We start from the raw sequence: 16,317 nt of genomic DNA, 5'->3' as shown, positions 1-16,317 counted from the left end.
CTGTAAATAGTGGCATGTACTTGTAAGGCTGCATTTAAGGCTAGGAAAGTTAAAATTGTCTAATTAAAGTCACTGAACTGTCATATCCAACATCAAAGACAGGAAGCATTTCTAAATATGCTCCCAAGAGGAGTTCCCAGCTGCTAGAGAGCAAGGCACCCTCAGCAACAGGCAGAGCTCCCCAGCCAAACACTTCACTCACCCCTAAAGATTACCAAGACTTACACATATTCATGTTGTATGATTTTGGTATTTATGTAAAAGATCTAGGCTGACAGCATTTTCAGTTTTCATTCACAGAATTAATCCATATGGTATGATTTTAGTTCCTAGCCTGTGTATAATTAAGGGCAAAAGGGGTAGAACAGAGTTTGCCAAGTGCTGAGTATGAGAGCTCTCTTCCAAGTGTAGACCTCTAATGTACAGAGGATGAGAGAAAGGTGAGCACCCTGTTGTACATGGTGTTCTTTCTGGACGGATGCATTCTAAGGTGAACGCAATTACTGAAAGATAGAGAAGGCAGTAAGGACAGGATTTTCAACTGCAGGTTTTGTGCCTTGATGCTCCATGCTAGTACATCATGAAGGCCATAAGTGTACAGGCAGTGGACCACGAGATGCTGAGCTGTCACCTCCCCACGTCTCCCAAGCACAGGTCTGTTTCCCATAGGCTCACTAGCAGCCCTGACAAATTTCTAAAGGGTTTTGTTCAATCCTCATCACACCATCCATCCTATAACACTTAGCTGCTTTCCTCCTTCAATCTCAGTCTTCTCAATCTCCATTTCTCTGTCAAGTCTTACTCCCAAATACATTTGCAGAGCATAGACAGGAAATCTGAAAGAAAGGCTGTGATTCGCCATGTGAATTTAAGTACTTGATTAACTGGATTTAATCAGATACTGAAAAGACTTGTCAAACCTGAGTCAACTGATAGGAAGGGTCAACAAAAATTAAAATTATACATAAATTTTGTATATGTCTTTAAAATCATTGTGTCCTGTAAATCAAGCTGCTAAGTATCAGTGGATGGAACCAACTGATGAATTCAAACACAGATTAACTTCCATGAACCTCTCTGAGTTAGTGCTAACACAGTGAATAGCTCAGTGTTTTGACAAATGCCTCAGATGTTCCTATAATACACAACTAGGAGGCAGTAAGTTTGTAGAGCTGTTAAATGTGAAGGAAATGGGACCTACTGTTGAAGTAGATGACTAAAAAAAAATTCCTTTGCAAGAGTGATTTAAAAAAAAAATTTATTTCCCCTGATTTTTAAATGTGTAAGTGTAATTTTTATAATACATTTTTCTGATCTAGAAATAGAAATCATGAAAGCATTTCATTTATTTTAAACTGCAAAGTTTAACACAACTCTATACATGCATCCATGCTGTCAGTTTATGCCTACTGTTAACTTCAACTACTTCAGACATACACACATTTTTTCCCTGACAATTCTTATCATAATTTGTGGAGCTGTATCTGAAAGTGCTTCAGGTCAGAGATATTTCTAAGACACATGCCTTGCCTGTGCACACTTAACATTTGTACAGTTAAGGCATGCTGTACTTATTTGCAAGTCCTAAAGCATCATGCACGAAATTCTGTCCTCTACCTGGAGATAAAATCAACAGCAGTTATCTGGTTTATAGATTTGACAAATTCTTCTGGGCATCTGCCAACTTTGTAATCTACTTGAACTATAGCTTAAGAACCATATGAGATCACCAGGGTTTCTGCACAACTTCAAAGCTCCCTAAGCTAGAGCTGTGCAGTTCTCAGGCTGAACAAACATCGCCAGGCTCTGTGCATAGTTTTGAGGCTCCTTGAACCACAGCCACTTGTTCCAGAGGGTTTACAAATTCTATTAGGCATATCTGGAGCACACATAAATTCTAATACACATCAGCTATGTTTCTGCACTAAAAGGAACTTCAACATTCAGAAATACATGGCTTTTAACTACCATTTTACTCTACCAAAACAAATTTCATTTGGTTGCCATTATAATAAAATCTGTAAATAGAAAACAATTTCTATACCATATTTAACAAAAGGAGGCCCTGGGCGATAGTCCTTGCAGTGAAAGCTGTTACTTATAAAATCCTTTAGTAGGAAAAGCTCTTTGTCTAATTAAAATTCACACTGCCATTTGAAAAACTTCTCCATTAGCTGGAGAACACATATTAACATTTCAAGACACCTAATTTCCAGAAGCTTAGATGTAGTTTCTAATCTATTTTAATCTGGAAACGAGTTAGCATCTAAAATTTAATGCCTTCAATAGTATCAAGACAGCAGGAATGCTCATTTTCTCAAGCACAGCATATGAACAGACCCAGGTGGACCAGTCAGCAATGAAAAGTGGGTTTTCTCTTACATAAGTAACTAGGTCACTGTCTAATGTCCCTTTGTTATCCTACAACACGAACTTCATCCTGTGACAGAGTTAAGAAGGGATAACAACCAACCTCCTTGACAAATGCCACAGAACAATCTCCATAGCCTTCTCTCCTGTCAAACAGTAATGACATTATTTTCACTTTTTTTTGAACAAATACTTGTTCATGCTGATCTCTTCTTTTTGTTTTACATATTTGTATATAATTAAATTCTGAGAATTTCCAGAAATAATTCAGCTTTACTTGAGAAAAATTGAGAACTATAATGAGTCTTCTCAAGCACTGTCAGCAGCATACCATTGGTACTATAAAAAAAGAAAAATAAAGTAATAATTATCTTTTATTTTATTTACATTCTCCTAGCTATTGTCTTTATGTGGAGAGGAACATAGAGTAGACCTCCTTCTTTCTTCCTCCTATTTCTGTCCTCTGTTGTTCTATTCATCCATCTTTAGTTCTAGTATTTCTCTCCCTTCATGCATTTCCCTTAAGGGATTTCTGTTCTCTTCTATTCTTGTCTTGGTAGCTTTCTCATTTCCATTATTACAGCTTTTGTTTCCTTCAGGTTTCAGCTGTTCTTCTGCCCTTTCCTCTTTCAGTTTGATGCTACAGAAAGCCAGACGTTCCTCACAGACTTCTGAAACTAACTCTGATTCTTCTGTTCTCAGGAAACATACTTGTCAATGAAGCCTTTAACCTAAAGCTAAAGACAAAATTGGTTGGTTTCAGTCTGACATAGTAACAGAAGAATACAAATACTGGCCTGATCACAGGAACAGTTATTCATTGAGGAAGGTCAGTCAGAAGTAACCTAACCTTTCTGGCTGTTTTAAAAGCACACTTCAAGGAACATTACTGAAGCAAGAGATATAGTCTAAAAGCGGCTTCTTCTCTGTTTATGGGTAAAAGAGAAGACTTTTACCAAAAGCAACCTCATTTTTTCCAAAATGCTAACAACCCTTTATACTGGCTTAAACTGGTGTATTCTGGCTGGCTAGAACTAAAATGCTGATGGGTGTTAGAAGTGTCATTGTTTTAGCAAAAACTTTAAAAGAATTATAAATTATCTTTTTGTGCAATTGACATAACTGATGTCAGATTTGCATTTCATGAAAGAAAACTAGCAAAAGAGTCCAAGATGGAAGACTTTTTCCCATTAATTTTCATTTGTCTCATCTGAAGCTACTGATTACAATTTTTTGATCATAAGCAGGTTGGTCTACTCTATCTTCCCAAAAGAAATACTGGATACACCCACGCCTGAAGCTTTACATCCTCCTGCTTCCTCTATTTCATGAACCATCATCCTGAAGATAGGCGATGGTTTGTTACACCCTGCTCTATAGCTCAGTTTCAATTTAGTGTTTCACAACCACAAGACTGGTTGCATGTGCTAATTCTTCAGGGAAAGTGGGAGGGAAAATTGAGTATATCTGGCAGGTGAACAGTAATATAAATCTTTGTTCTGATAACTAAGTGGACAGTACTAAAATAAATCCATCTACATTATGGACTGGGAATCGTACATATTTTGTCACTGAGCCTTTATTGCTAGCTATTGTAAAGAGAGCCTAGCAGGCTGCTTATGCAGCTTGTTGCCCAAGTGAACACCTATGTCTGAGCAGAGGCTGCCTTCCATTTCCTGCTAACAAGAGCAGGGCTCTCAAAATGGAAGAATATTTTTATGAGCTTTCACTATTACAGACTGTAACTGACACTTCAAACAAAGTGATAAGTGACATGAAAACAACTGTATCCTGTACTTGTAATCTGCATACAAACTCTCATAAGTGGTGTTTTTCAATCTTCTGCTCAATGGATTACTGCTGAGTGGTTAAATTGTAACAGAGTTCCTAATTTTTATTTCATTAATTTACATCTGAGGAATAATTGCAGCCTGCTTACATTAACAGGTCACTGCTCTAAAATGGAAAGATTTTCTTGGATACAGTGTGATTGTACGAGTTTACCAGTTGTGTTTTTCGAGGTTAAAAAAAAGAATTGACTGAGGAAAGGGACCCTTCATGGTGAAACTGCAGGATTACATTAGTAACTGAAAAGTAAAAGCCTTGTAAATGTTTTTGTAACAACAGAATAAGGTAGTGGTGGTGCACATGTCACCTGAAGTATTCTAAGTTCTCTACTGCCAGCTCTACTTAAGGCCACCTACCTCTCAAAGCCAGAAGTTGAATACTGTTCAAACTCTACTCACACATGGCTTTACAAACTATAAATGCAAGCAACAGAAGTAACAATTTTGGAAAGAACGGGTGTTACTGAGAGGAAAGAGCAACCCTCCCGGAGGAAACAACTGCCATAGTAATGTCTTCAGAGGAACACACACACGGAAACAGTGTAGCAGAAGACTTATTTCTATACAGTGAAGAAAAGGCAGATCCTTGTATGCATAACAAGTATTTTTAACTACAGAAATCTTTTGGTTTGACCTAGAATATATCTGCTTGGGCTTCCACGTTATATCTTCAGTATAGAAACCAGTTAATACTATGCCAACCTGCATACATACCGAAAAGACTATATGCTTAAATGTAAGATATCACTGCACTTTTTGCCACAAACACTTGTTTGTTGAGCATGATTTCTGGAAAGATATAAAAGCCATTGGAAGAACAAATTCATCCTTGATTTAATTCTAAGGATTTTCAGCTTTTATGCTACGTGTTACCAAAAAGACAGCTGAATAACCTGAATGAGGGAATCTACTGCATTGACTGTGTAAGCTTAAACATAGATCTTAGACATTTAAAGTCACTACAGTTCTCAGCCAAGGTGAAACTGATTTCAATCTTTGCTGCTCACAAGAGCTGCTGCAGCGGCTACTTACAGTTTGCTTTGATTTTATAGTCAGTGGAATCAGACCCTGATATGTGAAGAACAGAAAAAGCCCCAAAAAACCCTTCCTTGGTATTTTCACAAGCAATCTCTCTGGGCAGTTATGGCCAGGTACTGACAGAGTCTACAGACAAGTTATTTCAATCTTCCTGAAAATAATTATAACTACTCTTACTTTTGCAGCAAGATTTTGTATCAGATTCTCAAGCTGTTTACAAACGTGTCTGCAACTGAAGTGTAGTTTCCTCCAAAAAGGAGTGATGTGCTCATTCTGCACCAGCTTTTCTGAGCATGTTTTTAGCTGATGCCCTGAAGTTACTATTTCTGGAAGGCAAAACAACTAGACTTTGACCAGAATGATGAGACTAATAGTCTTACTTTGTGAATGGAGACTGGAAGCATAGGCAAACTAAATTTTGGTATTTTGCCTTTTCAATCCTCATGAAAAAGAGATCTTCATGACATTGTTAGAGTTTAACCTAACTGATGAAATCTGACAGTTATTCCTCACGTCTGACCCTGGCAGCTTCTAGTTTGAGCGATTCTCCAAAGGTTTTCTACTGCTTTACAGGAGTTAAGTAAGTATTTAACCTCATTTCGCTACCAGAAAAACTGAGGCCCAGCAACAGCTTCCTTCCACGGAAACTTCTAGTTAAAAGTGAAAGATGCATGTGATCTGCAAAGAAACTACTGATATACCTAAGGCCACAGGAAGTGCTGATGTCAAATCCCCGAGCCGAGTTCAGGAGCTGCCACCTCCTTAAGTCTGGTTGTGAACCATAGTTCCTCGCCCTCTGGACCTGCAACCTTGAGCCCACCATCATGTTTGGCAGACTGGCTGGGTCTTCGGCAGCTCAGCGTGGCACCTCCTACCCATCCCTGGGATCTACATTACAGCCAGATTTCTGGAAAATCTGTTTTATGGTGGCTGTTTCATACCGGGAGAGCTGTAGCTTTGTGCGAGACGATGAGGTGGAGAAGGCAAGAGAAATTCACCAGCAGCTCTGTTAAGAAAACCCAAATGCTTCCTGGTCTCGTATGCCATTTGTTGGGCACTCCATACAAATGTCAATCAGAGTGAAACTACTTAATTTATAATCTTAAGACAAAAAAAGGGAGAGGTAACATGGCTGCATTTCAAGGCACGATTAACGCTCTAAAAGACGGAGAAATACGAAGACCCTTGCCTTCCTCAAACAATGAGCAGAGATTATAAAACAATCTAAACGTACTACCCCAACTTATCTCCATTACGCAAACAGTAACTGGGAAAGCGTCCTGGGGGTGCCTTACATAACTCCTTGCTCTGAGCCCCCCTTGGCACCCGGGGAGTTGATCTTTCCTCAGAACCCCGAACGCAGCCCCGGCTCCGCGAGTGCCGTGCGGAGTTCCCCGGGCTGGGCGCAGCCGGCAGGCAGAGGCAGCGCAGCGGCAGCCGCGGAAACTTTGCGCCGCAGGGGCCGGGCAGCGGCCGCGGCAGCGCCGGGGGAACCGGGGGGGCTCGGCAGAGCCCCGAGCCTCCTCCCCGGCGCTGCGAGGGAGGCGGCCGATGGGAAAGTTGCACCGGCCGCCTCTTCCCGCCCGCCGGAGACGAGAGGGCGGCGGCCTCCGGGGGCAGAGGGGCGGCGGCAGGGGCTGCACAGCGCGGGGCTGGGGCGACTTACCCATGGTGCCGCCGCGGCCTCCTCCGCCTCCTGCTGCTGCTGCTGCTGCTCCTGCAGCCGCCGCCTCTCCGCCGGCGCGGAGGGAGGCGCGGGAGGCGTGTGCGGGGAGTGAGGCGCGGCGCGGAGCCTGCGTGCGGCGGGCTATGAGTCAGGGCAGCACATCCGGGCACGGCCGGGAGACACCCCGCCCGACAGCCCGCCCGCCCGGCCGCACCGAGCCGCCGCCGGGGAAGGGCGGGAGCCGTGCAGGGAGAGAGGAGGCGGCGCGGGGCCGGCAGCAGCGCCCCCGGCTGGGGAGGAGGCGGCGGCGGGGCGGGTCCACTCGCAGCGCCGGCTGCCGCCCCTCGGGCCTCCTTTGTTACAGGAGCTGGGGTGGGGCCGTCCCGAGGGCGGCTGCCGGGGATGGAGGGATGGTGCACCCCGCACATCACCGCATCACCGTCGCTGTGCGCCGTTCCTCGGCCCGCAAGGAACGTGGTGTGGTTTAAACACGGCGCTCGCCGTTTTAAAGTTCATATTTAATGATACGGACTCAAAGGAGGAGTGTTTTCCAAGAAGGAGGGGATTACGCTGGATGGATAATGGGTTTTTTTTTGAGGTGGTCTGTGTGAGGAAAAGGATGAGTGGAGAAAGCGGCAGGTGATGTCCAAGTGCTGCACGTTTTGCTGAACCAACATGACAGGTTTTACACCCGAAACTGAGAGGCGCGAGGTAGTTCTGTGTGGAATGCATTTTTAACAAGAAAACGAATGTCTGTGTTCAGTGGTCCCTATTCCTTTCTGCCCTCGAGTTCAGTATCTGTAAAGTAAGGAACAAAAAGGAACTGTTTGCTGTTGCAGTTCTCATAGCATTTTCAGAAGGAAACATTTGAGGGGGAAGGAGATGAATTGAGTAGTTTCTGTGGTATTTTCCAAATCTTCTCATGGTTATGTATCCGTGGTTTTACCTGAGTAAATCCTAAAGTATGGTTAAATAGAGTAGGACCACAGAGCATGATAAGAGGGGTTTGCTTGTTGTGTGGAAATGGATAGGCCAGGGACAATTCTGATGAGTGATGCAAAAAGAAGTTTTAGTTGAATCATCCCCCACAGTGGCTTCACAAGTGACACCAGTAGTCCCTCTCACCAGCAGTCAGCAGCTGCCAGGGATTTCCTCTCTGGAACACATCCCAGGAGCTTTCATGCCTGGGATGATGGGCAGTGTGATGTGACAAGCAAAGAATAATTCATCAGTCTTTCTGCAGAGTCCAGACTGAACATGTTGGGGTTTATCCATTTACTTTGCTGTAGCCCTATGTTTCACCACCTCTTTCCTTAGGACACAGTGGAATTTTGTAGTTGACTTCAGCAGGGTTAACCACTGTCCCAGTATGCAGAACTTGACACTGAAGATATGTAAATTTATGATCAACTGATGCTGAAAATTAGTATCTTTTATAATGTTAGACAGCACAACCAGTTTTGTTACTGTTTTCATTGCACTGAGACTGCAGGAAATTCAAACCAGAACATGTTGGATTTTTAACTGCAGGGTTTATCTAATTCAGTACTTTAAAAAAACCACAGGTTTCTTAAATGAGCCTAAGTGGTGAAAAGCTGTATTTTTTTCTGCTTTCCTCTATTTTCAAACCTTTTTTGAAATTAATCTTTGTTCTATGTTTATACCTCCTTATGTTTTTCAATCAGCAATAAATTTTGCTTTGGCTTTATATCTGTGTCCCAAATATCTCCTCTACTTTTCTGGGGAAAAGGGCAGTGAAATTCTCTTCTTACTGATCTGTCTTTGAGAGGTCATAGAAGACATATTCCACATATTATTTCTTGTGGGATAAATCCCACGTAGGATATATTGGAGAAACTGTAAAATGCTCAGGTTTCTCTAGTTGACTTTACATGTCCTAACTGAAATGCACACGTATACCTTTGCAAGACCCAGAAAGGTAGGACCATTACCTGCTTCAAGAAAGGATTTTGAGGGCAGTGACTTCTAAAGAATTCTGTATCAAAAACACTGCCAGAAAGAGGCCATAGAATGTCTTTGGTTTTAATTCATTTCAGTGTATCGAAAAGAACCATGCAAAACTAGGGAGACCTTTTGTTCTTTTGACCGAATACTTATTAATTCTAGAACAGAAAGAGAAAGCTCCAAACAAGCTGATGACTCGATTTTTGTCAATCTCTTAATTAGGTACAAGATTACAACAGGAAAAAAGGGTATTGTTAAAAAAACCTCCAAGTGCTGCCATTCTTACAGTTGAATGCAAGATCCTGCATGTATGGTTACACATGGAATAGTTCAAAAGGGAGAAGAATCTTCATGAGAGGAATGTCCATCCCCAAGAGACTATATAGAAGAATTTTGGGCCCTTAGGCTTAGATAACATATATATAGAAGATAATACACAAAATCAGCGTGTTGATTTTTTTTTAAGTGATCAGCCACCTGTAAAGTGTGGTCATGTGATACCTGCAAGAATGTCTCATTAAAAACAATGAAATTAGGATGGTCCTGATTCATGAAGGAAAAAAAAAATAATTAAAACCCAGGTTTTTGAGAAAAACAGGCAATTAGAAACAATGCATTGTGTTACTGGTGAGGTTTGCAGTAGAAATTGGGAAGGAACCTGTACAAGTCTATTGTGTGGATTTCAGAAGTCGTTTCATTTCAGCAGTGGGGGAAAGACTGAAAAATTAGTTCATAAAAATATCCTTTAGAATAGCTTATCACTGCTTTTCTTTCTGCACTTCTAACACAGCTGTGAAAATTGAGTTGTAGACTACAGAAATTAGGAAGTTATTAATAAGTGCTTTCTCTGCAATCCGAGACATCGACTGTGTCTGATGTCCTGCAAGGAAATTGAGAATTTTCTTTGACCAAGTGACCTTCAGTGCTTACCACTTCATGAATGTTCTTTCTCAGATCTTGCACCAATTTCAAATTCTCAGCACATCTCCTTGAAAATCTTCACACATAGGTTATACCATTTAATTTGGCACAAAGGCACATGTAAGGAATATATTTTAAATTGCCTCTGTACAGATACTAGAGGGCTACAGGAGCAACAGGAGCATGCTGGGATTCTCAAATGCATAAGGAAAAATTATATGCTACTGTAATTTAGTGGAAGTCACGTCATCCAATGGGAATGGGCTGTCACAACTTATTCATTATCGAAGGGCAAAGAAAGCAAAAGTGTGGGTAGCACTTTACCCCTGTTAGAGGCATAGACAACCTTTTGAATCCAGGCACCTTGATAAATCTCAGTTCTTATAAAACTAGAGGTGAAAATGGTGCTTGCACATGGAAAATAGGACAAGCTACTTCTTGAGACCTTCCTGCAGTATGTGAATGGGGAGACAATAAAAGTGTGCAGAGGGATGGCTGGCTACTGGCTGGCAGCCTTCTCCCTGAAGGTAAGCTGCCTCAACATGGTCCATGGGATAAGAGCAGATATTGATTGAGAAGTGAACACCTTAACTTTTTCTATGATAACTCATTCACATTCCCATATCAACTGTGTAAGTATTCATGATAAAGCCTTTCTTGAAAGCTGAAATTAGAAAAAGGTACCTGTAGGTACACAGTTTGTGATAATTGGGGTGGGGCTGTGGCCAGCCTCATCCCCAGTGGGCTACAGCTGTGAAAAGCAGGTGAGCAGCATTGACAGCAATGAGCCATGGAGTGCCCAGGTGCACTGACCATCGCCAAAGGGAACAGAGGGCACACAGGTGCCATGCATGGACATGAGGGTATAAAAGGTTGGGCTGAAGAAGAAGAAGGGCAGATATTTGAAGCCTTCTGCAGTGGTGTGGTGTTACTCTCTATGGGTTGAAGCCTTCTGAAATTGTATGGTGATACTTCATATGTGGTGGCCATCTCAACTGCAACATATGCTGCAACAGGTGCCCTTTCTATCTGTGAGTGCAATTTAAATACTAGAATGGTTGACCTTAAAAAATCTGAGAAACTAATTGGTTTTTTAATCCTAAGCTTTCAAAAAACAATGCTTAGATCTGTCTGAAGAAAAAACTCATTTGTGAGTTTATATGTGTTGTGTGTTATGCTGTAAGACTGCAGTAACCCTTTCTGGCCTAAAAATTTGGGGCTTTTTCAATGACCATGTGTATTGGGAACAGTAAAAATGGGATATGGTGTTTGGTGTATACATAACTCATGAAATTACAGTAGGTGTAGGCTTAATTCACACTTTAGAGCTGAAAGCAATTTCCTGCATAGTCAAAAAGAAATTTCTTCTTCTTTGCTCTCAAATGTAACTGGACAGTTGTATTATGTTTTATTTTCTTGCTAGGGTTTTGTGTTTGTTATAGCTTTTCCTACAAACCTCAAGAAGAGCTAGGAGAGCAATTGGAGGGGAAAAGTGTTCTAAGATTATTTTGTCTGCTTGAAATATCTTTGAATGATCTAGTCATAAGATCTGGGCTTGGGAAGGACTTTGCTTCCAGGTGAGATTGGTAGGGGCCTTGCCAGTCTTTACCTTTCTTTTCACTATGGAGGTGGTTTGCCAGATGCACTCCCATCTGTAAGTCTCACCTAAACAGCATCCAGGTGTGCAGCTGTCTTGGGTAGGAGAATTTGGGCAGGTGATTGCTGTTCCTCGGTGATGGCACATAGCTGGATCTGACTAAATCCCAATAGGGTTCAGGTGAGTAAAGTCAGACTAATTATGAAACACCTAGGTTAAATTGTTGGCCCAATGGTCTCTGCTAGCATTGTGCTTGTGGAAGTTATTCACCACAACTGTGAGACAAAGTTGAAAAGGATGAAGGAGAGATCTGGAGAGTTTATATTCCTTCTCAAGGCTGGTGAGAACTTAAATACCATAAATACCATACTTAATAAGTATTTATGGTATTAAATAACTTAATACCATAAAATGAAAGGGGTTAAAGTATTCAGCAAAAATGAAGTTTGTTTGCAGATATCTCCAGCTTCTCTGTAAGTATATTCTTCCCCATATGGGCTGACTATCATCTCCTAATTTAAATAATTTTCCTACTTAAATCAGAGGTGTGCGAGATGAGTTGGAAAAATCCCTTTTATTGATTCACATTGCTGTTTCTGAGTAAGTGCTAATACACAAGCATGTTCTTGTGTAAAGGCTTATTTGGGGGTCGTTAGATGTACAAAGCAATTATACAGTGCTCTTTATTTTTAATTGTATACCTTTAGTACTTCTTCATTTGCAAATAAATGTTTTTAGACTTAGTGTAGTGAAGGGAATACAGCTGCAGCAGAGTTTGTTTTTCTGAGTTTTATTTTAGTAGTATGAAGCATTTTATACTTAAATATGTAGTTCAGCACAAATAATACTCCTCCATTAGGATAATTATGTTTTTTTTGTTTCTCTGCTTCCATTAATTTCTCTAATTAAAGGCAATTAAAAGTAAGCTCTGTAAGTAACTTTTAATTTGTGAAAACTACTTTAGACATGATAATACCAGTGGAAGTAATTTGGATTCTACCTGAGCAACAATAATTATAATAGCAAAGGTGTTGTTAGGTAGTGCTGCTGTGTTCAACCCTTAGTGATGCCTAAACCATAAGGTTGCAATACAAGGAAAATAACATTTTAAAGTAGAGTTACAAAAAAATCTGGTTTGAAATATCACCTTTATACTTCCTAGGCGGTATAGGCAAATTACTTTGGTCTGTGATTGTGTGGTCATGAGCATGCCCATTTCAACAATTGGTGGGTAATGAGCAAACTGCCTGTATTTTGCTAGGACCAAATAGCCAAAGCCCCCAAAAGTCCAGGAAAAATCCTACCATCCCTCAGTGCCAGACAAAATACTGCAGTATTTTAATAACATCACTAAGCTTTCAGAATTTAAATAAGACATTACAGATATTTTTACAGTGTTTTTTACTTAAATATTTCTGCCTTTTTTCAGCACTGCAATTCAATGAGCTTGGGCTTCCTTGGTGCTCTTTCCTTATTTTCACTCAATTTGCTTTGTACCTGTCGGGAAATAATTTTGCCACATGTGATGACTGGTTTAATTCTGATTGAAGTTAGGAAATGAATAGTGTGTATTCAGATCACTCTCTTCAGTGGAATTTGCAACTCTGAGGCAGTGACTTGCCTTGTTATTGTCCACAACATTATTGGCAGTGTTAATCTGGAGAAACAAAGATCCACATTAACACAAGCAATCTTCTTATGCCTGGACTGTGTCCTTTTAAAGCCTGTCTTCAGTTGAGGCAGGTAAAATAAAAACTCTGTAGTTTATTTTGGTTTTGGTTCCTTTGTATAGGAGTTCAGCCAAAGGTAGCAAAAATTCCTTAGTATGTTCATGTGTGAAGGACCCTGTATGTTCAGTGGTTCCTTAACTGTAAAACTGCCATAGATTTCATTGAATTTCATAACACTAACTTTCAATATATGCATCTATCTACCTATCTTCACAAATATTTAATGTATATGTCTATATGCATGCACACAAATATGCATTTGTATATAGCTATTTCTGGGATATCTTAAAAGTAGGAATTGCATATGAATGGGAAAAAAAGGGTGGATGTGGGAGCCTGAAATAATAACTTTGAATACCACAGACAAAATCCTTAGGCTTACATTTTTCTATGCTACAGAATTAGTCATTTCCCCAAAGAAGCTAGTCTTCACATTCCTGTTGAAGACAGCATTTTGCTGCAGCTGCATGCCTTCCTTCTTTCTTCCTTCTTTCTGTTTTTTTGTGTTTTTTTTTTTTTTTTTTCCTATGCCTTAAGCTGCTGCAAATCACATTTCTGACTGAATTCTAGAATGTAAATAATTAGTTGCATCTCATTTGTTCTGGGTCTTGGTGATAGAACCCCCTTTATAACCAGGCAACTATGCATACAACCTGGTGATCCAAGTAACTTTTTGAATTGTCATTTTTCCTGGGAAAGCTCTCAAAATCCATAATGTATTTGAGATACTGCAAGAAATGTAGCCTGCAATAGCATCTCTCATTTCTCTAGCTGAAATTGTGCAGTTGCGCAAATCTGAGAAGACTGAATTTTCAGATAGATGTTGAGTTCTGGTCTGCACTGCTGGTTCTCAAGTTTCTTTTTATTTTTTTTTTTCTTTAGTTTTCTTAGACCATACAGCTGAAGAAGTTGGGGTGGGAAGACACCTTATGCTGTGAAAGTGATTAATGTGCATTAGCAAAGGCAGGGGATGTGTCTATGTGTATATAAAATGTGCATGATGGAGCTATAGCTGTAAAAGTGCTGCTTTAGGCAACTAAGATGCTGGTCTCTATGAAGGGTTGGGTAAGTGCCTCATATTGTGAATTTTGAATTTGTTTTTTAATGTTGAAATCTATGTACCATCAATGATATTACCAATAAATCCACAACCATTATAGCATTAAGAATAAACTGTAGCATTTCTAAAGTAAGACAGTGTCTTCCAAAACTAGAATTAGGAAAAATCTGCACCTAGGCACCAGCAGTGAGGCCATTATCTTCTCTGAATATTTTAGCAAGTGCTTAGCAAGCTTGCCTGTTCACTGAGGTTGAGAATTTCAGAAGGGCAATATTGAGACATTCAAATGCCCACAAGAACTGCTCTCAAGATATTGAAGCATTTCACTGTTTTCCTGCTTGAAAAGTTAAATCTAGAGGTCTGAATCTGCAGATTTCTTGGGATTTGCATCCGCAGAGGGCTTTATATCTCAAAATGTTGGTATCAGTTTCTCCTTCCTTAATGCGTTTTGCTTTTCCCCAAAAGGGCATTAATCTACTTACACATATATAGTAGTAGAACATCTCAAAAGTTTTCAAATGTGTTAAACCAACTTCATTGAGCCAGATTTATCACTTCTTGTCTTTCTAAGGTTTGGTCCATGTTAAAAATTAAGCATAAGGATATTCCAGTGTCAAAAAATATTCTTATTTTCCCCAGTGGGAGTAGAAATACAAACCCAGTATTGTTAAAAATCATGCCTATGGGAACAGGTTCAGTTGCCTCTAAGTTCCTCAGGTTGTACATGGGACTTTAGTCTTGGGAAAGACAGAAATTTTAATACAACAAGCTGAAGAATAATACAGGGCATCAGGATTGAAGATGAATGTGAAAGAGGTGTTGCTTAGTCTAGAATCTTTAAGATGATACTTGAAAGGGCTGTGAGGATGGTTGAGCTTGATGGATGATGATTCCAAGTACATGACAGTGGCTTGATAGCTGATGCAGCAGTTGGACTATGAAAGGACTAGAGAATAAGACAGACCATGAAGAGTTTACAATTGTAGTGTAAACTTAAATTTGAGATCAAGAAAAAAGATTGTTATCTATTATACTCCAAGCTGTGGGAGAAGGCTGATCTGGCGCATCAGGATAAATTAATGTAATAGAGAAACTAAAAGAATCTGACGTTTATGAAGCAAGATGGAAAAGGATTTGTGGTCAGCAGTAGTGTTCTGACATGTGGGGAAAGCTACTAATCTAGAAGACATCTGGGATATAGCAGCATTAAGAGAGGATCAGATTATAGGCAGAAGTGAATGCCAGTGCAATTAGAAATGCAGAGAGTCTTCAATATTTCCATTAATTGCTGCATTGTCTCCTGGACAAGCTACCCAAACAAAATAGAAAAAAATTCAATTACAATTTATTCAAATCCATACTGTTGACTCATTTAAATATTATTTTCATCAGTGTTGTAGGCCAAAGTCTGGCTGACTCATGTAGAAACCTTAAAATTGACATAAGAAGGTGCAAGAATAGAAAGTTTCATTGTTCTTGTCGTTACTGAGGAGAATATTTTTTGACAGATTTGTATCCTGACTTCATGTGAAGGAACTTGAACCTTGTTTTCCAGGAACTGTATGGTGTGCTTGGGACCACTTCTAGGCAATGCTAAGCATGACCCTTTAACAGTATAGATGTAAGCTATGTACAGCTACACTTGTCTTCACAGTCACAGCTTTATTTCTAAAAACTGCTAGATACATCCTTTTCCTAATAACAGGTATTAATGTACTGATTTTACTCATCAGGCTTTCTAATTTTAAAGCCTGTAGCTGATTTGAAGCTGCCCTATTTTAGTGCTGTGTATCTCTGATAGCATGTTTTTCCCACCACTAGTGTTAATTTAACCTGTCAGGCATTGTGACACACTGCAAGACCATGCAGATACTTGTCATGCCTGAAAACACTATCCTGAGCACTGCAGTTGGGGGTGGAAGTTGCAGCAAGGGTAATTACCACATATCTTGATCTTCAGGCAGTGGAGATTGTGGTTAGGAGAGGTTTCCCCCTGGGGAGAAGGGGGAGGTAAGACTCAGCAGTGCTGACTCGGTGTACTCTCAGTGGTTTTTGGCATAGTGAGGAGAGCTGCAGCAGCACAGGAGCTGCCATCTGAAAGAGGACATACAACCCATCAGCAA

The 16,317-nt window shown here is 40.3% G+C and overlaps 1 protein-coding gene across 5 annotated transcripts in view; it reads right to left on the bottom strand.

Annotated features, from left to right (window-relative positions):
• Positions 1-7,150, bottom strand: part of RAP1GDS1 (Rap1 GTPase-GDP dissociation stimulator 1) — a 91,045-nt gene extending 83,895 nt beyond the window's left edge. For 2 of the 5 annotated variants that reach the window (XM_053976430.1, XM_053976432.1), the window contains exon 1: positions 6,922-7,149. In XM_053976430.1, the coding sequence (XP_053832405.1) occupies positions 6,922-6,925 (4 nt within the window). In that variant the 5' untranslated portion in view covers positions 6,926-7,149. Of the gene's footprint in view, positions 1-6,921 lie in introns of all 5 variants that reach the window. The other 3 variants (XM_053976434.1, XM_053976433.1, XM_053976435.1) reach the window with 3 other exon arrangements.
• Between the last annotated feature and the right edge of the window lie 9,167 nt (positions 7,151-16,317).

The sequence above is a fragment of the Vidua macroura genome, chromosome 4, assembly GCF_024509145.1.
Source record: "Vidua macroura isolate BioBank_ID:100142 chromosome 4, ASM2450914v1, whole genome shotgun sequence".
In the NCBI taxonomy this organism is placed as follows: Eukaryota; Metazoa; Chordata; class Aves; order Passeriformes; family Viduidae; genus Vidua; species Vidua macroura.
The sequence above is the reverse complement of the archived record's forward strand: the minus strand, read 5'-3'. Positions and strand labels throughout refer to the sequence as shown.